Source organism: Sinohyriopsis cumingii, unplaced genomic scaffold (genome assembly GCF_028554795.1).
Source record: "Sinohyriopsis cumingii isolate HCF-2022 unplaced genomic scaffold, ASM2855479v2 utg000088l, whole genome shotgun sequence".
In the NCBI taxonomy this organism is placed as follows: domain Eukaryota; kingdom Metazoa; phylum Mollusca; class Bivalvia; order Unionida; family Unionidae; genus Sinohyriopsis; species Sinohyriopsis cumingii.
The window spans coordinates 356,286-383,057 of NW_028315869.1; the positions used below are offsets into that span (position 1 = coordinate 356,286).

The 26,772-nt window shown below is 35.4% G+C and overlaps 1 protein-coding gene across 3 annotated transcripts in view; it reads left to right on the forward strand.

The window, feature by feature from the left end:
* Positions 1 to 516: 516 nt before the first annotated feature.
* The window catches only part of LOC149774887 (uncharacterized), a 59,298-nt gene continuing 33,042 nt past the window's right edge, over positions 517 to 26,772 (forward strand). Inside the window, exon 1 of one of the 3 annotated variants that reach the window (XM_089944634.1) lies at positions 517 to 850. Coding sequence is in view for 1 of the 3 variants with exons in the window: in XM_089944633.1 (XP_089800759.1) it covers positions 21,431 to 21,507 (77 nt within the window). In the remaining 2 variants the exon portion in view is untranslated. Of the gene's footprint in view, positions 851 to 6,926; positions 6,982 to 21,269; positions 21,508 to 26,772 lie in introns of those variants that run through there. The other 2 variants (XM_089944636.1, XM_089944633.1) reach the window with 2 other exon arrangements.

A 26,772-nucleotide genomic window follows, 5' to 3' on the forward strand; every position in this document is an offset into this window, starting at 1 on the left:
CCATTTCGGGTGCGAGAGGTTATCACGTGATTAGTGACTTCCAGGTCCCCAATTCCCAGGACTACTGACAAAATTGTCAAGAGCTATTATTTTATAAAATACGAATACTATCTTTAAAGTTAATTTTGTGTCTAATTTCAGACGACCATGTTTTTGTTCTGTTTGACTGTATTTTGCAGATACGACAATGAGAAACACAGGACCCCAGTTTCAGAGATATTTGTCAAAGACGCCACCTTTACGTTAAAAGATGTGTGTGTGTGTGTGTGTGAAATTAAAATAATCGAGCTAACCATAACATTGTCAAATCTGCACTCAGCTATCTAATGTTGTATATATTCTATAAGTTTCAAGACATACAACAAAATCTTTTTTTTAATCCATAGTGCTGATATTAAATAGGTTAGCATTGATCGTTGTTGTCTGCCTTTTTATCTCGCTGATAACGTACGTATCAGAACCGTCAGGTGTCAAACAAAATAAATCATTATGCTATGCGATCAGAGTAAACAGAAAGCGAAAACCAAATTTAAAAAATTCCGGTCTTGGAGAATGTTTGCATTCCGTGTTCATTACATCAGTGTGCCTCGGAATATTCCATCTTTCAGAGATATAAAATGTTTCTTAGCTTTTGTTATGTGCTTCTAACCCACCAACAATAAACAGCCTTTCATCCTTTGATTCAATTGTGGTTGTAACACGTGATATGTGACGGATCTAACTTTGGACAAGAAAGATATGAAGACAGTAGATTGTACTCAGACGTAACCTAGCGTACGCGCTGATAACATTATTGGCGTGCAACAGTGATTGAAAAAATTAGGGCTTGTTGAGCTACGCCAGCTTTAAGGTATGTAAACGTTTTCAAATTTCAAACTTTTCCTTCTTTGATTGCAACGTTTGAATCTAAAATTGACATTAATTTTATAAACATTAGATAAGAGTTTGCTATGCATTTGGGCGCAGACGGTTTTGAAAGCAAATGTCGGGAGGATCCGCGAAAGACGACAATAAGTATCATGGAGTGGGATTACCGCCATAATTATATGCGTGTATTTTCTAATCTTCCTTGATGCATTATCGTCGGATGGCAATGCTATGTCACTTATTACAAGTTTTATATATTCTATTTATAAACTTGCTATATCACAAGTTACACAGATTGCACCTTCTAAAATCATGATTATAAAGTAGCATCAAGCACGTAGCAAGTTAGCATCGCAGAAGCGAGGATAAAATAATGCCTCAATATGACAACAGATGGCGCTGTGACACATCAATTTCTTACAATACGACTACTCCCCTGACCCAAGCAACAAGAGGTTATAACACCTTACGGCATGTTTGGGCGTCTTTTTTTAAAATATCATTCGAATTATATTACCGTATTACAATCAGCTTATTTCTCAGAGTATTAACATTCAGAACAGAGGTGGCTTGCAAGAAGCGCAAAACAAATTAAATGTATAAAATTGTATAAAATTAGATGTATTTACACAATGTTTTATTTCCGCTGACCCTTCCCACCCATTTTTATTTCAACAGTTCGTGGGTGTAATTTACCGCTACCGAACGGTGGCAGAATAGGGTAGCCCCTTACAACCAAGGTTTATGGTCATAATTTGTTTATATATTCTCATTTACAATGCTATCAATTTAGAGCATATTTTTTTTTTAGAGTGCAGTGCAAAGTCTGCTTTTTGTATCAGTAAACACCTCATAAGGTTTGAGCAAATTGCTGATAGCTGCACCTCAAGGCCATATTTTCTCTTCCTTGTTCATTCGCGAGAGTGAGAGAGAGAGTGGGGAGTACATCACAGAGATGAAGATTCTGTTTATTCTCTCATCTCTATGAACTTAATCTGTAGTTTACAGTGGCAGTTTATTTATAAGAAAGATTAGAAAATACATGCATATAATTATGGCGGTACTCCCCCTCCATACAGTATAGATTTTCCTTTGAACCTCGAGAGTTTCGAACAAACTGTATATGTAATCTGAATTATATATGCACTTTAGTGTACCTGTTAGAGATACATTTAGGCGATGTTTATGCATATTTAATATGCTCTTTATATGCACTGTAAGCGTACGTGTCAGAGATAAATCTAGGTGTTTATTATTTAGTAATGGGTTGTTGTTCCCTATAAATCGACCTGAAGTTACAACTGTACTTTTTAACATTAAAACCAAGATTATGTTTACGTACTCTACTAGTTTTGGTGTACATAGATAATTACTGAGAGTTGCACGCGAGATTCAGTTTGCAGCACATTGATAAATATATTTCACAAAATGATCTGGCCTGATCTACCTATTATTATTTTATACTTAGAGACGTAGTAATCGATTTTTAGGATAGCAAGAAAAATAGCAGAATCTACTATTCTTCTTTGTGGTGAAATGATATTTGTACGGTACAGATGTAAATAGCGCCACTAAACATAAAATGTAGGGAGTAGTGTGCTAATGGCGCGTTTGGATTTTCGGTAAAGATATAGGTCAGGCCTTCTATCCTCCATGACTTTGTTCTTATACTATAAACAGCCTCGTGTAAATAAGGAAACCCGTTGATTTTAATCAGTGAAAGTTGTCAAGACGTGTCCATACAAGATGTTAAAGAATGATGTGAACTTTATCAGTAACCAACCAAACCATAATTAGCACAATATTATGGTATATTTGACAAATATAATGATTTTGGGGTGGTATCTATAATTTAATTGTACTCGACCTTTTACAGTGCGTAAATCCGCTTGTTATGTGTATCTAAATTTTCTGTAACTCATGGGACATGATTTTATTTAATTTTCGTAATTTTTATTCATGGTTGTAAATTGTATAAATTGTCCTTTGTTATAAATTTGTGTACGTGACCTGACTCTGTTTAGAATGCAAATTACTTAGGACATATACATAGATATTTACTTAAGGGTTAACAATTATTAATAATAATCTTAATAATAACACTTAAATGATTACTGTGGCTTAATTTCTCAGTAGCTGATTGTGTTTAGACGTTTCTAGAATAGTTATGTAACTTCCCATTGGTTGGGTTAGGTCACGTGCATAGTCAAATTGATGTCAAATGAATGGTGTATGCTGTCACGTGGTGTCTATTGCAAAATACAGACACAATATACGGCGCATGTAAGGAGAGAATTAAGCAACCAGTTTCATTCCGATTATGGAGTCTTTCACAGTTATTATGTTTCTGTTTTAAGTCTTCAGACGTGTTTTATTTCGTATTTATATCATATTCAAGAGGAAAAATATTTGTTTGGACCGTTCAGTTCAAATAGAAAGAGCTCATTATTTGGAATATACTAATAATCTAGAACTGTTGTAAGTTATCCGACAGAATTCTGGCAAACGCCATCTTGACGACGTCACGGTTCTTGGAGGACCAGTACGTTTCCGATTTTGAAATTGAGAAGGAGCTTTTCTTTCATTTAGGACTTTTGTGGACCTTTATAAGGATTAGTTTTTGTTCACTTCATAATACCATAAGATCCTCTCACATTTTCATTTATAACTTTGATAAATGAATTGTTTAAAGTTTTACAAAACTTGTTGGGGCCCCGAGCAGTCGATTGGTCGAAAGCGCTTACCGTTACGGATTACTGCCATCGGACCTCTGTCTGCGTGGCTTCGAGTCTTGTGCGTACGTGAGAAAGCTTGCCATCAGCTTCTCGTGTGTCGATGTTCTTTCTGAGGTTTTCTCTGGTTCTTCCTCCACCATTTATACTAGCCGCTATGCTTAGCCTATCTTGTGCTGAAAATGACGTCAAGCCATACAACAACAACAACAACAACAACAACAAAACTTGTTGGTTTTGCTCCTTTTATGTTACTTAAAGGTCACTGACCTCCTATTTTGTTCAAACGTGTGATATTATTATAGTCATAAAAGAACGCGTTTGTTATGTATGCAAACCATAATAATGTTTAATCAGATTTAAAAATCGGCTTTTTTAAATGAAATTATTTTGTCGGCAATCTCCGTAAACAATCGGTAGTTTCCGCGTGCCAAAACGGATATGACGTACATTTATCCCTTCTATTCAACCTAGCTATTCAAATGTTTAATTTCCCTACGTAAATGTCTATGTGACATATCATGCGACCGTGATTTTGTGCAGCAAATATGGTGCACTGCGTTGCATATGGGTGTAACCAAAGATATATATATATATATATATATATATATATATATATATATATATATATATATATATATATATATATATATATATATATATATATTATTTATTTATTTATTTATTTATTTATTTATTTATATCTTATTTACCGTATATATGGGGACACGATAAAATAAACGAAATGATTTTGTTTTGAATTTGTGCCCCACACACACACATACACAGTGCAATACAATAGATAAACAAAACACTTATTTGAAAATAAAAGGAAAAAACTAACCTTGCATTGTTATCATTTATTCTTTCCTTTCCCATCATGCGAAAGTTATTAAAGAAAAATATATATCCATGAGCACCGTATAAATAGCAGATGACGGCTGGCGTATGCATCCTTGCTATAGTGTGTAGCGCTTATGTCAGATAATAAAATCGCAAATGAGACGGGAATATCACCCGATTGCTTGAAGGCACCATCCATTCACGCATGATAGGTTATAAGGTGCAAAATGACCAAGATTGTAATGCATCACTGTTAACTATCCGACAGTATCTCACAACTCAAAATCATTCTTTGAGAATACATTCACTGTGAGTGCGAATGATAATTGTTTCGCTATCTTGAGTGGCAAAATTGTAATTAAAGCATGTCATTGATATGTATACTATTTGCCTAAAAAATGAATTAAGGTTTGTATCAATTATGATTACATATGGCAAACAAATAGAAGCCAGGGTGATGAATAAACACAACTGGCAGCGAGCAATGAACTCATTGCATAAACTTACCGACAGTTTATCAAATACAAAGGTTATTTTACTACAAGACAACCCCGGAAACTGCCTTTGAATTATTTTAAGTATGTCAATTTCTTTGTCTTACAAAGCCGGCTGACATAGGGGAGCCAGCATTGATTATTTTTTTACCTGTATTAACGGGAATTAACAAATAAATTGAAACAATGAAACAGTTTTGAAAGCGACACGATCTAGTGCGTCGTGCACGCATATCGATATAAGCCTGAACAGTAAATTAGTTTTCTATAGTTTCATCTAAATGTTTCCTATCCATAGTTTATAGTGTTTTATTTTTCGACAACAAGAAGCAAGTACTTCGTTTTGTGGGAATCAATGTACGTCTTTTCCGGTTGGCGTCCTCTATACGTGGGAAATCGTAGCTAAGGGGAAGTGACAGCGTTGTATACTTCTATTTAGAGTAATTAAATTAATAATTCTTCTTTACACTTGATATTTTCTTTATTCTTTTTGTGCTAGTATAACTACTTTTAATCATGTAATGCAAATCTGTTGTGAAAAGAAAGATGTCAGAGTGTGGCCGGTGACCTATAAGCTTGAGACTAGAGATTTGTTACACAGCTGCCGCACAGTTTCTTAATTGTGCTCAAAGATGTCAATGATTTCCTATTTCTGTCAACAAAGTCTCGAATTCGACCATGAATACAATTAACTAGTGGTAATAGGACTACTTTATACTGCCGCGATAAGTTTTGAATAAATATGTATTCGTGAATGTAGTCTTATCAAAATTATTTTGCTAGCACCACCAGAGACACCAGTTACTATTGATATAGCACCAACAATAATGCCGAGAGGAGCACAAATGATGGTTGTCGTAATGCGACTCCTGACACACCCAGGTCAACATATGGTGCCTTGACAAGCCCACAAGTCGCATCTACGACAACACATATGCGTGTTTGTTTCATCATTAATGCAGTTCTCTTGGTGATTTCATTTTACAGTTGTTTTACCGCATCAGTTATTTGTTTCGGATCGGTTACATTTAGAGCCCATTATAGTTCTTTTGTCGATGAAATTGCTGGGTACAGGTGTTCGATGGGTAGACACTGTCCAAACTATCACGTCAAGGTTCAATATATAAGCTACTCTTAACCAATTACCCTTTTTTCTGATCCAACTACCATACAATCATAACAATTCTTTGACCTAAAAATTATTGTTTTCAAACATTCCAGGATTCTGGGGCCTAGCATTACGGTCATTTATAAATATATGTTTCCACCCGTGTCCGCGGAATGTAACCGGGGCGGAATCATCGGTGAATTTTACTACCCGTTGTGGTGCGCTCACATCTTTATTCGTTCATCCACATAGCCTTTGATAAATGCAATTGAATAGTACGAGACAGTTTCTGGCTGCCTCGTTTTCAGTGATTATTTCGGACAAATTCTTTCTAATAATATATTGAATTTCCTTGTTAGATATTTGCCCTTTTCCCGTTTAATCTTGAACATGCACATGCTCGCCTGGGTTAAAACTAACCCGGTTGATAAAGTAGACAATTTCAATTTTTACACGAGCTCACCTGGGTCAACAGCAGTAACAACCGGACTGGCAAACTCTACTTAATGGCAAACCTGTTAAGATCCACATCATCATCGCGTTGGACTGAGCAACATCCGTAAGTTTTCTGCCACAATATTGCTAACCAACATGTATAGTAACAAATTTAAAAATTGATACGAATCGATAGACTATAGCTGGCCGAGTTTAAACGATATGTATTTTTCGATGTTGTATGGACTGACACTTATTCGTGCCTTTGACTCTGATGCTGCTTGCACTATTAAATAGCCATCGTATGCACGTAGGTCCTGAAACACTAAAGGAATTCTTGCTTTGTTGGTTAAATTCGTAACTGTAAATTACATGTGCTGTTTAGACCTCATCTATAAGAACCAGTGATATGACATTGATCTCGTACATACGAAGCTTCGTGTCCATTTTCAGTTCCATCGAAAGGACCATCACAGATACATTATAGAGTGGCAATATAAAAGTGAGTAATGACATCATTGCTTATAATCATATCGGCAGGAAAATTAAGTTATTGTCGAACCCATGCCGCTGTAACTTCCAGCGATTAAGAAACACCTCAATGGATTCCTTTGCATGATATAACATTGGTAGTTCAGTTTGTCTGTCACATCTGCAAACAGTTTAACAAAACCCGCATGGAACTTGTTCAGCAACTTTTGTTATATTTGTTTGGATGGAATCTTTTGAGGTCCTATTCAAGTACTTTTAAGCATCCAAAATCAGCATAGATGGTATTGGACACTTTCATTTTTCGTGACACCACTGCAAACTTTAAAATATTTTACCAGATTATGACATAATCGTACGCTTAGGTTTCTTATTAATTCCAGCACAATGCAAATCATGTTCGTCAAGCGGATGTTAGATATTAAATACATGAATGCAAAGTTCGCTTGGAAATTTCTTCCTCTAGTATTTGCTGTATCGGCATACAATTCTTTGACAATTTTCGATCCACACATAATGGTACCTCGACTCTGAATCATGCAATAATAACAAATACATATTTAATAGCCTGTTTTGTGTACGTAGGTATATTAGAATCGGTTGCAAACCTTTTTTCTACGCAATACATTGATGGCGATATCAGGGTCTAGTTGTTCAAACTTATTAATGTCAATAACATGTGCAGGAAATTCGATATTACTCAAAGCTAGATCGCCAATATGTTGTTTGTATTTTCCAGACTGATCTATTTTATCAGTCGCTGGGTGCAAAATCAACAATAAAATTGGCTATCATAGTTATTACAATTATCACTGACCTCGGGAGCAGACACGCTTGCGTTGGACTAAAAATCAATCCGCGAAACGGTTGGTACAAGGAATATGCAATTCAAAACTTGCACATATATATCAAGAGTCCATACTGAACCTGCATTGGTGTATATTTCCTACGTCACAAGAATCTTTGCAATGCCTTTATTTATTTTGTGATTGATTGACTGTGTCTAAAATTGTACGAGCACTGCATTGAATCCACGGGTTTGCTAATTTGATTCTGTCCTTGTCTGATGACTTTCGATCAAGCGGCATCAGTCAGTTTGGCTTAACAACAATAGCTGATTTAACTCATGAGAGTGTTTTGCAACTAATACTATTCCAGAAATCATATTTGGTTAAAGTTGTCTTCCTCACTAACGTACTCAACATCTTCGGTAGTAATAGCAGATGTATTAGGACAGATTTTTTTAGTACAAGTAATAAGATTGAAATTTCCTCTAAATAGTATTAAAAGTAATTTTTGATTACATTATATTGAAAGTAATTTTCTATTAAAATATATTGAGATTAAATCCATTTATTTTGGTATTACAATTATATACTATTTAATAAAGATTGCGCCCGTATGAGCAAAGGCAAAACTCTTTATACATTTCCCTTGTATCATAAGTCAGCATAAACTACACTCGCTAAGTTGTGTAAGTTACCGCATTGCGGAAGCCTAAAATTCCTGACTAAGCTATAAGCTCCACGCGCTGACGTGGTAAAATTGTCTAATGACGTACATAGACAAAGGCGATAGTCTGTAAGAAACTATGAAGCCTCACTTCGAGATTCTGGCGGACACAAGAACCTGACGTATATCCATATTTGGCTTTATCCTAAGAAACTGATATAAAAAGCGTCAATGCACGGGCATGACAGTGCCTTCGCCAAATAACTCAAAGAGACTTCTGTCTTTACAGTCGATCCCGTACCTTCGCTTGCCAAAATTCCCAGATGTAGCCATATCTTCGTTGTCAAAGTGACACCTCTTTCAAGAGGATTAAACTTCTCCTTCTTTCTCTCTCTCTCTCTCCCTCTGTCGGGTCATGAAAACGGCTTGACCAAGAGTTTATGAGACAAACAATCCGTCTCATAAAAGCTGATACGTAAATCTTTTTTCATAACAGATGCAATAAGACGACGATTTTAGATATCCCCAACCCACGCGGTTTAACTGTAATGCATAATTTTGTAACTATGTCAGCTTTTCTTGTTACACTTGGTATTCGTATATTACGCTGGCGTGCAATTTGTGTTAGTTGTTATACTGTAACCGGTCGTGGATTATCCGTGGGTAGTTTTTGCACAACTATGGGTCCTAATAACGCAAGTATTTCGGCTTTTCAATTAAGGCTTGGTGATCTATTCCATGCAGTCGTCTTAGCTGAATCACATTCAGCATTCTTATATGTGAGGGAGATAGCATTCTCAAACTAAAACTACTTGAATAGTTTGTTTTAATTTTTTCACTTTACCATGATCAAATATGAAATCGCCTCATTCCTGTTTTTTATATGTTTTGTTCTGAATTGAACTGATCCAAGGCGTCGGGTGTTTCTACAGTTATCGGTCAACAAAACTTTGTCGAATGAATCCGCATGGCCTACGAAGGGAATTATGTGGTTTAACTCCGATACCATATTTGAGACATGGTCCACCAATTGGACCAACACGTAACGCGAGTAAAGGTGATTTACAGCAGTAATTATAACATATTTTGTTGCATAGTTCATGTTTTCCAAGGTTTACAGTTATTACGCCTCAATGTCATTGAACTTCTGATATATAAAGTTTAGACTTTTAATGCAATTACTTTGATCTCTAGTCTTTTTCTTCTTAGCTCTTCAATCTCTTGTTAGCTCTTACAACAAATTAGTTGCTTCAGTTTCTGTCTTTTTCTTCTTTACTCTTCAAAGAAATTAATTGCTGTAAACTCTTCTCTTTTTCTTGTTAGAGCCTCATTCTCAGCCTCAATCGCTTCTCTGTATCTTCTTTGTTTATCTTGTAGCTGAAACATTTTATTCCGAGTCCAGTACCTTCTTTTGCTCAATCTTAAATGGTGTCTTTTCAAATTTTGTGTTCTGATAATATTGGTCAAGTTTACATCGATATTGCTCCAAGATAATTCCTAAATTGATTAATTTATCAATATGCTGAAGTTTTACGGACAAAAAATCACATAACATCTGTTGGGCCTCATTTACAAATCTACAAATCTGTATGATGCATTAAAACAAGACAAAGATTTAATATTTTTTATAACTATTATATATATATATATATATATATATATATATATATATATATATATATATATATATATATATATATATATATATATATATATATATATATATCACGGCAATTCTTTAATACAAAATATTTTTTCCAAAATTGGTATAAGATATTCTCTAATTCTCGGCAACAAAATGTTTTCTCCGCTACAGAAAATATCCACACTGTGTAATGGCGATCAGTAATCCTCTTTCTGTAGCAGTGTAGAAATGTTAGAATAGACACAATCAATGACATAGACATGGCTCAAAATTTTACCATGCGGATAATCATCGTCAGAAACAAATGTGACTATGATAGTTGTGTGCAATTTATGGTTTTGTTCGGTGCTGATATAGGTCACAGCATTCTTCGTCCTCTTGTATAGACACATATATATCACTTTCACTTATTATAATCGACAGGATTGCGCATACACAAGTTGCTTTTTATGATAAAAGCACAAAGTCAAGGGTGATATTTGGCCATGACTTATATCAATACCCAATATGCAAAACTAACATTAACACACACCGTATGGAGAACTCAAAGCTTCATAACATTCTAATGTCATACATTTTTCAAAGTTAAAATATCAACATATTTTGCAGCATGCTCACTTGCACCCTTAATGTTGACTTTGAAGTTGTTAACACTAATCGCATTTTGGAAGCTAATCACGTTAGAGCATCCTAACCAACCCGAGCAGAAAAATAAAGTGTAAGTACGGGTCAAAGTGAATGGGAAGCGAAAGTCAGAAATGAAGGTCTTGGATACTGTGTGAATTGTGTGCTCGCAATATGAATGTTCCTCAATTAACAATATTTTAGTGATATACAAATTTTCTTGGCTTGTTCATTTTCTTCCGACAAATAAAGCTAACACACTTTGAGCTTAAAATATCTGAGATAATATTGGACCTAATCTTTTCAATCGGACGGACGAGAAAGACCATTTGTTCTGTATATATATCTTTTTTACAATTTTAGTTCATGACTCTAAATTGTAGTTATTACATGTAAACAAGATATCACATAGTATTACGACTCTATGGTCTTAAAATAAGTAATATAAAAGAGTGAGTAGCAACAAGCTTTGTACAATTCAACAAATAATTTGTTTCCCTAGAATACAAAGGGAAACTATCAAAAAAGAACTTACCGTATTGCGACTTAAATCCCAAACAATCATACAATTACAGACAGTCTTGATGATTAACTCTAGTGGAAATCCAAGTTAATTCCAACGCTGAACGTGCTGATGTGCATGTGGTGGACCATGTAAAGGTGATGTGCCAACATTCTTTTGTTAGATCACAATAATACAATCCAAGTATATATCCTTGTTTGAAATTTCAGTATAAATTCAAGTCTCTGTTTCCGAGAACACTATCTTTGAAGAGCACTTTGTATTTCCAATGAATAAATAATTTGAATAAATGAAATTCGAGCCAAATAATCTTCTGGACACATCAATAATACAATTGATTCTGCTAAGATCTTAAGCGCGAATACTTAATTTCTATAAAAACAAGATTATATGGTCATCTACCTGATTTCAGATCACAATCAGCATTTTCTATTAAACAAACTATTTACTTTATGGAAAGTTTTATTCTTAAAGGCTTAAAATGTTTACAAGATTAAACTTGATTATAATTAGAAGTCTATCTCTAATATTATATTATAAGATGTAGTAAATAACAGGTGGACCTGGCAATTTATAGGGATTTGCAAAGTGCTAGACTCCGAATGAGATAAACATGAAGTTTGCTAAACCAAAATAAATGATTCGGGTCAGGTAGAAAATAAATTTGATTTTGGACAAGATCAAGTCTAAAATACAATTATTCGTTACCAATAGCATATAATGAAATAATAAAAACTAACAAGCGAATAATGCAAATTAAATAAGCACAACAATAATTAATTTTAAACACGGGTATAGGTTCTATTTTCAGATATTTAGAGTACTGTAGAACTATAAATATATGTCAAGTTTCTAATAATAAACATGTTTTCGAATCTGGAGTTTCTTATGGTTGGCTATTTGAAGTCGGGTGGTTGAATACTGCAACATAGGGATGTGAATAGGTATTGCGAAATATTAGATTGAGAAGTGAGGTCTGTTACGTGGGGTCTATTGCCATATATAGTCGTAATAGACTCTATGAGGTTTATATAAGGAGAGAACTGTGCAACTGATTCATTCCTATTTTAGATTCATTTCTATTTCGGATTCTTATTTCTTATGTTTGAATCAAACTGCGGATGTTTTTAATGTTGTCTTTTGAGATAATTTGAGAAGAAACATTTGTTTTGATTATTAGTGAAAATTATCAAGTGCTCATTGGACAAACGTATCATTCTGGACTATTGCGAATTTATTCAAAGGAATTCTTGACAATGCCAGTTTGATGCATCAGAAGTGTTGGCATACTAGTACATTCGATGATCTTAAATTCATTAGGAACATCCTATTATTTTTGGACTTGTGTAGAACTTTTTTTAAGAAACCTTTGTATTATAGTCATAATACTGTAAGTTCCTCTTAAATTTTCGTTTTTAAACTTTGATTACTCAAATATTTGTTAAATTTTATAACACTTGTTGATGTTGCTTCTTTCTGTTACTTAGCTTATGACCATAGAGTTGAAACAAACTTTAAGGAATATAGTATTATCATAATGTGCATTCTATGAATGTAACTTTAAAGAGTAATCAAACGAGAATCAATGTATGAAAAATTATAAACAAATATGATTGTCACCGTGGATGATCAATTTATAGGATTTATATTTATGCACAAATATGAATAATGTATGATTCTATCACCAAGGATATTAAAGTATAGAATTATTACCAAAATATGAATACAGTATGTTTCATCTACCAGTATGACGTATGTATTCTTGATTTTCACTCAGATCGCTATGTTGAATTATTGATTTTACTCATATTGTAATATTTGAATAATACTGATTAAAAATGGAACAATGTAGTTCGTGACGTCTCATTGACGGCCACGATGTATTTCTGGTTCCACAGCTCTCTTCGACTGGTCAAGGAGCCACCAGGCATGGTCCGCCACTGCTAATCTGCCGAAAGATCTTTTGTGAGCCTATTTATTCCCTCCAGATCCGTTGGTCTCGAAGTTTTGGTCCTTCACTACGTGTAAACCAATACCGTCCTCAGTACCAATGTCACCATCAACGCAGCATACGGGTTACACGAAAGTTCTATGACTCCCCATCACAAAACAGCTCTACAGTTAAAGATTACTTTAGTTAAGGTTATGGGTGTACATATTTTTCAACACATAATCAATACCTTGCTAGGTTCAACAGGGCCCGCTGTAAGATATTTTGCCTTATATGGCGTAAAATGGGTATCTTCCTGACAAAACTCGTGGTACTGTGATAAACAACCAGAATTTACTCTGTATGTACCCTGATTATGGCGAAAGTCCACTGGCAGAGAACAGGATGTAATCGGGTTCCACATTCCATGTACTGTGCGCGTGCAGCAATCGATAACCCGATAAAAATAAACCACCCTCGTGGAACGCTTTCAGCGGCAATGAAAACACGAGTACATTTTGTTCAAAAATACTGCATACATTTTTTCTTTACACATTTCCGGGACAGGTAGGAAATCCAAGTCCCCCTCCCCAGGGACCCATAATATAATGTAGAAAATGTTTTAAAAAACAAAACAAAATATTTTGTTTATGAGGTTAGAATTAATTTGTCATAGTAATTTTAAAATCAAATTACTAAAATACATAGTTGCTGGAAAAGATAAAGGGTTAAAATGGTTACTAAGGAGGATATTAGAAACAAAATTGAATAGAATATGTTCACACTAAAGATTTCCTATAAGTTTGAAATCATCAGGTAACGTGGTTCAGACAAGAGGTATAAAATATGTTTTCAAATGATTGTCATTGGGACCAGGGTACAAACATTTGCTTGTAGATCATGTTATGTTCGAATATTTCTTACAATTCTTTGTTTACAATTCTACAAGTGTATATCTATGATGTGAAAAATGTTTATTATATCTGCTTGCTGTGGAGGCTGAATTCTTGCATAGGAGCCATCAAAAACAAAACGGTACCTAAAATATGATTAGTAACTGACAAAATATGGCTATTTTCTTACATATCAAAACATAACTTTTGATCTGGCTCTTATGGGAAAGAAATTCTTTCACTTCTTGGTTTATGGTGGATAGATGATAAATGATAAAATTTTATCGAACTCTCTGAAGTGGTTTAAAGGTTACTTCCAAGATAAAGAAATAAGCAACTAACAGCATTGCTTTAACCGTAGAGGATATGACTTCTCACGTGGCACTCTCGAGGTCAGATACATATCATACTAGTGTTCCATAAAAAATATATTTATTAGTTCGAACGTTATACCTATACAAGGATATAGATCACTGATATATAACCCCTGGCTGTGACCTTAATCTTGTGACTGGTATTTTACTGGCAATTGCTTTAGTTATGATAAGTAAGTGGTTAATAAGTAAGTGGTTAAAGTTTCATTAAGATATGTTTGGTAGTATAAACGCAATCCTCCGTACAATTTAACTTGTTCCCATAATGCCTTGCTGTCAAAGGAACATTGTGGCAAGGGGCCTGGCTATGAACGTGAGGTATCATCAAGTCATGATATATATATGTATATATATATATATATATATATATATATATATATATATATATATATATATATATATATATATATATATATATATATATATATATATGGCAGAATTTCATGACAGTCTCTCAGACTATTACAAAGCTGTGGGCTGGGCAATTTAATGTATACAGAAGGATGGGCGGATAAGGCGTGACCATAATATGATTAATATAAGATGAGTATAATAAAATACAGCAATATTGCTATTGTAATTAAACTTGACACCTGAGTTACATGTGACCAGTAGTGTTCATACATTGGCACTGAACTTGAGAAATGACATAGACAATGATATGAAACACATTCCCAAGTCATTATATATCAATATACACACATTCTTCTCAATATCTTAAATTGTATATGAAACACTGTCAGGCCATCATAGATATAACTATATTAAGTTTCATCACACTAAATACAGGTTGTTAGTTCAACACTTGACACAAAAAATATCATTGAAACAAAGATTACAAAAGTCACAAAAAGTTTACATGTACATTTTTCATGTTTGATACTACTACAGTTAATGGCTTCATATATATATTGCAATGCCAGGGAGCGTAATCAAAAGAACCCTCTCTATGACCTATGACAGATTAATTCTGATACAAGTTCTCTCGACGCACATTTTGTAAAATATGGAGCATACAACTAATTTCAGCTAAATAGGTCTGGTGTTTCTCAATGTCAATAGATACTACTACAGTTAATGGCTTCATAGTTACAGCCAAGACATTAGAAGAGAGTAACCTTGAGATGACCCTTACCTTACCTTTACAGATTGTATCTTGATAGTAGTACAAAACACATCATCCAAAATATTATACTGCACCAACAAGACCATCCGTTTATTTTCAAAAGATGTATGCCACTAAATATTATCACTATTATATCACAGACTTTTTTTTTATTTCACTGTAATAGATTTTAACCAATCATTGCCCAGGACCAGAATCGTACTCTATCTGCCCTTATAACATTTCAACATGCTCAAAGAAGCAGGATAAATATCTCAGTTGTGTGATGATCAAAATTACAAATTCTGTAGTAAAACAAAAAAGATTTGAGCCTCTTTGATTTAAATCCACAGTTTATAGTTGAAAAAAATGACAATTGCTATGACAAAAAATTGATAGTGTTCCCTACGTTACCTAAGACCCAGAAGATGAAGAGGTATTAATTACAAACTGTTATGACGTTAAACTTTCTTTCAGTAGATAGTTTAAAAACTTATACTTTAAAATATATAACTTTCCAATGCAGAACACTTGATTTAAAAGGCAAAGGATGAACATCCCCCAAATCCTTCACCCACCCAGAAAACCCCCAAAACAAAACACAAACTGCAGTGGCCGGGTGTTTCTCATTGCAACAATAGATTTTACAGTTACAGTTACAGTGTAAAGGTGTGTGGGTTCCAGCTAGACCGCTTTCCTCACAAATACGGTTATCAACAAGCAGACGTCTGCTTTTATTCACCGTACTTATTTCTAAAGTGAAAAGACTTGTTATGGAGCATTACAAGCACAATTGATATTCCTTTAGTAAAGTATCACCTACAAATGTTGCGTTAATGAAAAACAACGTTCCTGTCAGTTTACATTGTACAGTAGTATTGACCCTACACTACGTCGTCACATGATTAGGAGAGAAGCTTTTTAATCTTCTTACAAGTACATTAATATGGTAACTTTACCATGTTCTGTTTCTTTTCTTTTTGTTCCAACTGGTAGAAAATATGCTATACATAACTGAGAATAACAAAATGACGTTTTCGATAATGTTTAATTACAAACCTCCGTTTCTGGGGGATATAATTAAAATCCTGGAACTTGAAATCAGAATCACCAATTTTGTATATGATTTCATGTATGGAAAATGTCATGCCCTTTACATCTTTTGTTTGTTTTAGAAGATCATTTTACCGGTTGCGGATAATGGAATGAACTGTTTCACATTGTAAATTTGTATCTTGTGTGTTCAACATTGACCTCTTATTTGTATCAATAGAATGATACTGTCAGCAAGATCAGTCATGTGCGATGCCTACGCACCTTTGTTTATTAGCACTGTAACTATAAAGCAAATTAATCAAACGTGTTATTGATTTTAATGGTATTATCATATACAAATATTTTCTATTTTTGTGTCTGGGCTCAGATTTCTGAAGATAATATTCATGCATTATGACCCAAGGTCATGGTCCAATTTTCAAGGTCAATATTTTTTTGTGGTTGGGCTGTACTTCATAAGTTGTTTCAGTAGAAAAATGAAATATTTTGGATGATGTGTTTTGTACTACTATCAAGATACAATCTGTAAAGGTAAGGTAAGGGTCATCTCAAGGTTACTCTCTTCTAATGTCTTGGCTGTAACTATGAAGCCATTAACTGTAGTAGTATCTATTGACATTGAGAAACACCAGACCTATTTAGCTGAAATTAGTTGTATGCTCCATATTTTACAAAATGTGCGTCGAGAGAACTTGTATCAGAATTAATCTGTCATAGGTCATAGAGAGGGTTCTTTTGATTACGCTCCCTGGCATTGCAATATATATATATATATATATATATATATATATATATATATATATATATATATATATATATATATATATATATATATATATATATATATATATATATATATATATATATATATATATATATATATATATATGTATATGTATATATATGTATATGTATATATATGTATATGTATATATATGTATATATATGTATATGTAGATGTATATATATATATATATATATATATATATATATATATCTATATATATATATATATATATATATATATATATATATATATATATATATATATATATATATATATATATATATATATATATATATATATATATATATATATATATATATATATATATATATATATATCAATCATAAGCGTTATCATCATAATCAGAAAGTCGTATCCTAAAAACGACAGCGATTAACAGGTGTTTTAATAATGGCTAATATAACCATTCTTTCATGCCGACTCCTCCGTCGTTAGATACAAAATGATCGTCAGCTAAAACGGCAGGGTAATAATAAAGGGACATCTGGGTTAATGAAGAACATTTAAATTGGGAAAAGAAATCTTGCATAATATCTACAAGATCTGTACAAGGTATAGTTCCAACTGTAGCATTTTGACAAACTGATTCAATACAGTGACAAATTTACTATTCCCATTAGTTTATTATGATTACATTGTGAGATTAATAGACGGTGCACATATATTTGTGTTCCTCATATTGGAATCAGACATTTGGACAATAATTAATCAAAACTGTAAATATTGTGACTTAGAAACATTGCTTTACCTAAGAAAAACTGGGAAAATATTTTTTATAGCAAATTACAAGCTGTCTCTGTATACACAAGGCAAAATTTGACTATAGAGTGGAATGTGTATGGTATCATTAGTTGAAATAATTTTAAACCAGTTAAAATACTAATGTCCAAATGTATACAGATGCCTGTTCACTCGAGCACACACATTTCTGGTAATATTCAAACAGTGTCGGAAACTAGCAGCCATACGAACAGATGAAACTGTGTTCATAATTTCAGTTATATTTAAAGATTAAATACAGTATTGTCATGCCTATATTTCGAGTTTGTAGCTGTCTGCAAAAGAATATTGTTTCTAATAATAATTATTATATGCTTAGCATATTAAATGAATAAAAGTGTGTCTTTTAAAATTAGATCGTACGTTTTTTCAAACAGGGCATTCAGACATCTCAAAACAGTAGCTTTTGACCCTTTCCTTAATTCATGGAGCTGTAATGAGGCATCGGATCTTATTATCAACTTTCCTTCAAGTGCGCTGGTTTACACAGATAAATATTAACTGTTACGTGTTTAGGCTGTTACAAGAAAAAGGTGAAGATAAAAAATTTGTAAAATTTAACAATTTTTTTTCCCTAGAAAAACAAGGTAAAAGTGAGAAAAAGAACCTACGGTGTTACGAATCAAATCCAAATATAATCCAAGAATTAAAAAATATAAGTCCTAATGAAACTGAGTTCGAATCCCGATGAAATCCAAAATAGAAGGTGATGACGTATGCTGTGATCAGCGTCGTACTGACGTGTCAACAGTTCTTTGTTGAATCACAGAAAATAAAATTACAGTTTTTGAATTCTGTGTAAATTTCGATAAATTTCTTTGTCCAAGAATTAATTTAGAGCACTAGCATTTCCAGGGAAAACAACCTTGAAATCCAAATAATTTGAAGAAAATAAAATATTATACCAAAACTGGTCGCAACATAAAACACTTTAAAGTGTTAAGGCAAGAATGACAATTTTTTCTCAAAACATTATTAATAAATCTAACTACAACGCAAACAGATTCCCGGATGGAGGTCAAGAGTTTATCCTTCAAGGAAAACCAAAGGTTTTTAACAATAAACACATGTTATTTGTCACGTACTCCAAGTATGGCCTCTAATCCATTTTATGAATCTTACTCTGAGAAAGATTTTTTTTGAAAATTGTTTACTACAACTTTTACTGGTTCTGAATCAAGGTCAGGAACTAGGTCGGTGATAGATGCAAAGTTTCTCTTGTTAGTTGTTTACTTTGAAAAAAATTCAGTCACAACTGAAATCTATACCAGTAAATGAAGTTATATTACAATAGCATGTAGTGGAATATAAAAAAATTAAAACTAACAAACAATTGAATTAAATCAAATATACATAACATAGCCAAAACAAAAACGAAAGAAAGAAAAAAGAAGGAAAAAATGAAATTGTATGATATCCAAACAAACACAATAATACTCAATCAATGGAAAAATGTACACACTTTGTGGGGTTTAAATGCTGGTAAAAATATAGAAAATATTGAAACGATTATTTTTTCCTAGGAGCTTATATGTTTCTAGATCTATTGTGCAGGAAGAGTAGAATCGCTACTTTCACTAATTTGTTTACTTATCTTTTTATCTATTTACAGTATCGGCTTTTTCAGAGAGAAATATGAAAAAGCGGGGCATTTATTTTCATTTTTCAACCTTATGTGCTATTTGCTGAATCGTTCTAACAAGGTTTTCGTTCAATAAATAGAAGTCCAGAAAGTTCAAAAATGTGTCATTAAATAAATAAAAATGGAATTTTTAGATTATTTGATTAGGTCATCTATATAAAATAGAAATATGCTATTAAATGGAATTGTTCTACTTCAAGCGCTTTATATTTCCTATTGCTAATAATGTTTTAGTTGTAAACAAAAAAGTCCAATTCCAAATAGTTTTAAAATAACATAAAATAAAGATTGCTCTAGTGACCTGAAAATCTAATCGGCTCATCAACATAATGCAAGCAAAAAGCAAAAATTCACTCATATACATCGAATGGTTATTAACCAGTATGGCTAAAAGTTCTTCTCCAGACAGACAGACTTGCACAAGTCCGGACGTACGTATAGGTTAGATCCAATGAATATGCCACCGCTTTCTGACGTAGGCAAGTGAAATCCAGATGACATGTTTATATACATATGTGCCTAGTTCGATCAAACTTCATTATCATTTAATTATTTTGATAGCATTAATCAGTGGATGCAATACGCGTTTTACAACATAAATAGCACTTTTATAGTTTAAGTCTTGTACTAAAATTTTCAGAATTTGTTGAGCTTAGTGGAATCAATAAATAGGAAGATAAAAACGACTTAGTGTTTGTTCAAAAGGATATGAACCTAATAATTGGAGACATGAGTCATACATAGTTCTTGACTTAACTTAATCCTGGTGTTGAGAGAATTTATGAAGTGTTTGTGTTCGTGTTTTTGTCTGTGTGTATGCAATGCAGTTTATTCCGCTGTGTGATGAACCTATGCACAGAAGGGAGTGTTAAAACACAAATTAATGATGCATCTTTTCCTCTGAATACATTCCCCAATCACATTAATGTTAGGCATATAAGCCCTGCCGTCTTTCCTGTCTATACTATATAGACAAGGGGCAATAAATCTTGCAAAATTACCTCCCCTTGCCGCCCACAGGTGGCGCCAGTTTTAATCTTTCCCAGGTGAGCTGAAAACATAGTTCACATCACTACCCAACATCCAATGGAAATTTGTGTTGCTTTTCATTACATCCATTACATCCATTGAGGAGTTTGTTCTTTTCGGTTGTATTAAGGATTATTCTACAGGTAGTATTAAAAAAATTGTAACTATAATTACTTTATTTTTTCACATATGCGGACTTAGTTTATGCTTTCTCTGACCACATTGCTGTACACGGATAGATTGTAAATGAACGTCTTGAAGTTCGTGTTCGCGCACAGTGTCAATTTATTTATCACCCCTTGACTAGCGGCTGTCTCTGGAGTGCGTAAAGCAGTTAATTATGCATCTCTGTTTTCTTTTCTTTTCTTACTTTGTCGTTTCAGACTTAACTATGACGACTATGTAAGATAAATGCAAGAATGGCGAAAAGTCTCATGACTCTTGTCTCACGTGTGCAAATCGTCTACTATGTATTCCCACTTAGTCGGGGAATACATAGTAGACGATTCTAAGGAAAACCGCAAGAAACATTGAGAGAAGTAGGAAATAAAAGTACCAATATGGTTAACATTCCCCTTACAATGAGTCTTTGGCAAGCCTGATGGGCGACGCTGTTACATCTGGGAAATGGAGAGGAAGCTGCGACATCACCGTTCTACAATGTATCGGGAGTTACAGGTGCGACGTTTGGTATGACATGCAGCAATATTGTTTATTAGTCTCACCAATATCTCCCCGATCTTAAGGCTTCATCTTTTTTAGTAGAGAAGTTATATATTGTGGGGAAGATTGCACCCAGTTATCGGCATCCGAGGGGGGCGTAAGTCACACACTTTCCTCCGCATGTCGAACATGGCTTTCGGGCCTATAAATCAGGGAGCGTGAGGTTTATAAATAACTTTAATGAGACATGCCTTCTATCCTCACCTACGTTTTTGTGCCATCTCCGCTACCTACCGTACCGTTCAGTAGTCCAGCTCTCGATCCATACAATTCAGTGAATGTATTGCTTCCTTTACATATCGTTTAATTCCTCGTCAACCTGAGCCATGAGAACGTTAAAATTATCGGGGATCTTTATGAAAGATCCGTTCGTTCGCCTTTTCAGGCAGTACATTCGCCTACACTGCCGACCGTACGCCCGACAACCGTACTGACTGGTTTGATTTCCACAAGTCGTATGTACCTATTCCACGACTAAGTAATGTTTACTAACAGCTTACCCTCTATGATGGTACCGTGACAGTCTTAGAGACCACGGCCACGCCTCGTCTATGCCTCCTGGAATGTATTATACAGATATCGATGTCGATGCCGACCAGGACATTCCGCACACTGAATGTGGGGATAAACCTGATGATAGTCCGTGTTCAAATCCCAACATAAATACAGCTTTAAGGCGGCAATAGAGGATTTAAGGGAAGTTGCCGAGCTCAGAATATCCGCCCCAAACCCCACCCCTCTTCTACACTGGCATACAGGGTCAAGGTCTCGGGGCACCAAATCACCCGACCTGTATGCTCTGATTTGACATTTTCTACGTTGTTGCGACAACCTCCATATCAACGTACAAATCAGACACATTCCAAGAGGACTCAGTGTCTTGCTCCACACTCTATCCAGGAAAGGTCAAATTATGAACCAGAAATGGTCTATCCATCAGTCGGTCTTTATTCGGATCTGCGCACTTTAGGGCGTCCAATGAACGATCTGTTTGCTGTATGGGAAAATCAAAATTTTCCGACCTTTGTCTCTCCAATTTTAGACCCAGAAGCTTGGGCTGTGGATGCTCTGTCAAACATTTACGAGGAGTTGTGGGCATTTGCCTACCATACCATGGTATAAAGAATAATCCAGAAGTTACGGGGTAAGAAATGCAAAATGATTCTGAAATCTCCTATCAGATGTGACAAGTCAAGTCCTGGGTTACCGATCTATTCGATCTAGCGATAGATTTGCCTCGGAAGATTCCATCCAACCCGAATCTCCTCAAGCATCTGCGGCCACTGGTGCTCCTTAACTACCCAGACCGCCTTCTTCTTCACGCTTTGCCTCTTGTCCGAATAGCCTTGCGAGACAAATAATTTAAACCTTCGATTGTGGAGAGAATCTCGAGAACATGAAGGCACTCACCTCTGAAGGCTTACCAGGGAATGTGGCGTGTTTTCAGGGACTGGTGCCATATCAAAAACATTGTCCATCTGAGTGACTCTATCCCTCAACTGGGAGAATTTTGTCTATCGCTCTTCCAGGAGAAATAGTTGACCCCATTACTATCTAAGGCAACCGCTCCATGATATCAGACACGTTCTGCCATCATGGTATGCGTGATGTCTGGCATGATAAAGATCTATCGGATCTTTTGGACAATTTTGATCTCAGTTGAACAAAATTCTCAACTCCAAATCGGAATCAATCTGTCTTGGGTTTTAACGGGTCTCAGTTCTAATAATTCAAGTTTTTAACCCACACGTCGTTAAAGCTACTATCATACAAAACATGTTTTCTGATACCTTGAGCTTCAGCATTTAATGTGAGCGAATTACATGCCCTTTCCGTCGACCCAAATTATCATCAATTCAGATTGGACGCTTCGGTGTTCATCTTTACAAAACCAAGCTTTGTAGCCAAAAATAGAATAGCTCTCTTCCAATAAACAGATCAAGAACAGCGGCCATGCAAGATCCTGTTTACGCACGTAAGCACTACTTGAAACACACAAAGACGAGTCGTGGCACACTCAAGCGCCTCTTTTTCCTGGTCAAAGCCGGGAAACAGTATAACACCCCTCAAATCCTTGCTTCGTGACTGGAATGGGTCATGCGCTCGGCATACTCGGATGTCCCACAAGATCAGAGTCGCCTCATGAAGATTATGGCTCAAGATGTTTCCAAGATATAGTAGAATCTGTTGGCTTTCATACAGAGTCAACCTTCTTGGGTTTTTATTTAGATTTCGGTTAGCTGAAGCAAACACTGAATTTAATTGTTCGTGTGGCGTCTGCCCAGATGACCACCTAACCCAGTTAAAACAATCAACACAGCCTATCATCTTCTCTGGATGCGCCAGTGAAATCTTGTAGTATAGTATATCGCTGAGCCTAACAACTTGCAATGCCTGTCGGTGCCAAGGGTAGGTAATGGGTAAGATTTATTACCATTTGAACAAAGTTAAAAAGCGAACTGGAAAAAAAAAAACAGTCAGCTGCTTGTGCTACAGTGGCACTGAAATGGACCACGTTTTAACTTCTTTTCTTTTTTTATACAATGCGAAACACATCGACCATTTGAGTGCCATTGTCGCACAAGCAGCTGACGTTTTTCTTTCTCAATTCGAGGAGAAAAGGCTGGCTCCGATTACTATTAAACAAACGTCTCGTCGTGGTAAAGGAGGATCTTGGTCATAACAAAGACCTCTCTAACTTCTGTTCCAATTTTGACTTAATAGGCCTAAAGTACTTGCTCCTTAAATACAAAACCTGGCATTGTTCGCCTCGGCTTTTAGAGTCAGTGAATTGGATGATCTCTCTATTGACCCAGACTTCAGTTTCGATCAGATGGCTCTGTGGTCCTTATAACACAACCAGGGTTTCTCGCCAGGAATTGGGTGTCGTCAGTGGGTAATTAAAAAGTCATAATACGACCTCTCTCCTGTATTGGCACAACCCAAGAGTCAGTCAAACAGGACCTGTTACGTTTGCTTAAACTTAATCTGAAGAGGTCTGAATCAGGTTGTGGAGCTGAAAGACATCACTTTCTATCAGTTAAACCCTGGAAAGAAGGCATAACCACTCAAGCACTCTCATCATGGTTGAATTGGGCAATATGCACGGAATATCAATAGAACAGAGTCGCCTCATGGTGATCTTTGTTCTTGGGATAAGAATAATATCTGCATGTCTTGACCGACATATCTCTATCAAAGACATTATCTAGGCTATTGGTTGGCATGCGCAAAGTTGAGTTTTATCTACGAGAATTAGCTCCATAGCAAGAAACTGTGGATCTGGTAGACCCAGTCTCAGTCGTAAAGGCGGTTACCAGACCCAGTTGACATTAGCACAACCTCTGGATGGGTACTCTGTGAAACTTTCGCTGGAGTCTCACGGAAATGGGAAGACGATCTCGTTTTTCTTCTTCCCAGACTTAAAACGTCACCTCTGTGCTGTTCGCAAGTGTGGAGAGTGGGTTAACCTTCATACGGGGATCCAATCCTTTTCTCTCAGAGGTTAATCGAGGTATAGGTAGGATGCTTAACTTTTCCTCCGCCTATTACCTATTCTTCTAACGTTAGTGTGATCTAGGAAGGTATTCGAAGAGCAAGAAATATTTTGGCAAATTATGTTTCTCCTAGAATATTTAACCGGTCACATTTCTTTAATACCCTCCCATCCCCCATGCAAGTCAAGCATCCTGTTAAACGATTACTGCTTAAAACTAGCACCACCTGTAGGCGGCACTGGAGATAATGGACAAGAGTTATTGTCTTTTTTTTATAAAATATAGACAGAAAAGAGACATGTTTGTCTTTGGGAGGGCTGAATTCGGGAGGTAATATGGCTTATATTCCTAACGTTTATGTGATCGGGTAGGTATTCTAAGAGAAACATAACTGATTCTAAAATTTGCATTTTTCACGTTGTCTTAGCCTTGTGCTGAATATCAAATACTTTCAAGAGCTTCTAGATGATGCAAAACATTGCATCAACTTCACATTTTTATTCCAGTTTAAATAATTAGAAACGACGGTCTGATGACATCCAGTACTTTCATGCATTCAGAGATAATATAAATCGATAAAAATATTAAAGTGATTAGGTAAATATTTTGATATATATAAATAAAGAAGTATGGCTTAACCGTTTCTCTCTCTCTCTCTCTCTCTCTCTCTCTCTCTCACACACACACACACACACACACACACACACACACACATATTTTTCATTCCTACGACAAGGCAGCTGCTTAAGGTGGTAAAATTCTGGCGTGGCAAATTTTAAAGTATGCAAACCTGACTTTTTTCAAGAATTATTTATTTTGTCAAGAAAGGTTCTGGTTAAATGTTTCGATTATTTATGAGCGCAACAAGCCTTTCAGGGCTCTAGTGTCAAGGCTGGGGGAGGGGGAACTCTGACAGTGGCTAGAAGCGGGACCATAAATCCATCACTGCACACAATCCGCACGTACACACTCAAGCACCCCTACATTCTTTAATTAGAAATGATACATATATTTCATTGAATATGGTCAATAAATCATCTGCTCGATCTCTTCCCTTACGACTTGTTGTTTCGTGTGGGGCAAGGAGTAGGGTTTCCGCTGCACTGACCGGTCGTCCACCAGCTTTAACCCCAACTCGACAAGTGACGTTCTCCCGGGTATTTCCGTAAGCACATCGGAATACCCGGCCAGCAACGTCTATATCTCTTCACGCTGTCCGGCAGTCAACATGGTGTCACACTCCACGTCCGAGGGTGTCTCAGTCCTCGTTAACGGACAGCTCGGGACAGTATTCGCTCCTTCCATATCGCCTTCGGCGTCCTCGTTGACGATCGTGGCGACGACAAAATAGCTGACGCCCTCTCTTTCCCGGTATCGCTTAAGGAGATTGGCATGGTATAGCTTCTCCTTAGTCGGTAGTCGTATCCGATAGGTTTGACCTCCGACTTTCCCGGTTATGACGTACGGACCTCTCCAAGAAACTTGCAACTTGTGTTCTTGGGGCAACAGTAACAACACCTTGTCCCCTACCTCATACTAGCGTGGTTTTGCGCGCTTGTTATAATTCTTCGCCTGACGCGCCTTCGCTCGCTTGAGGTTCTCCTGTGCGAGGGAACAAATGTCCTCCAATTTGTTTCGCAAAGCCGCGACGTACTGATAGGTAGTACGTACCTCTTCGACAGCGTGATCGTCCGTCCACAGCTGTCTCAGTACGGCGATAGGG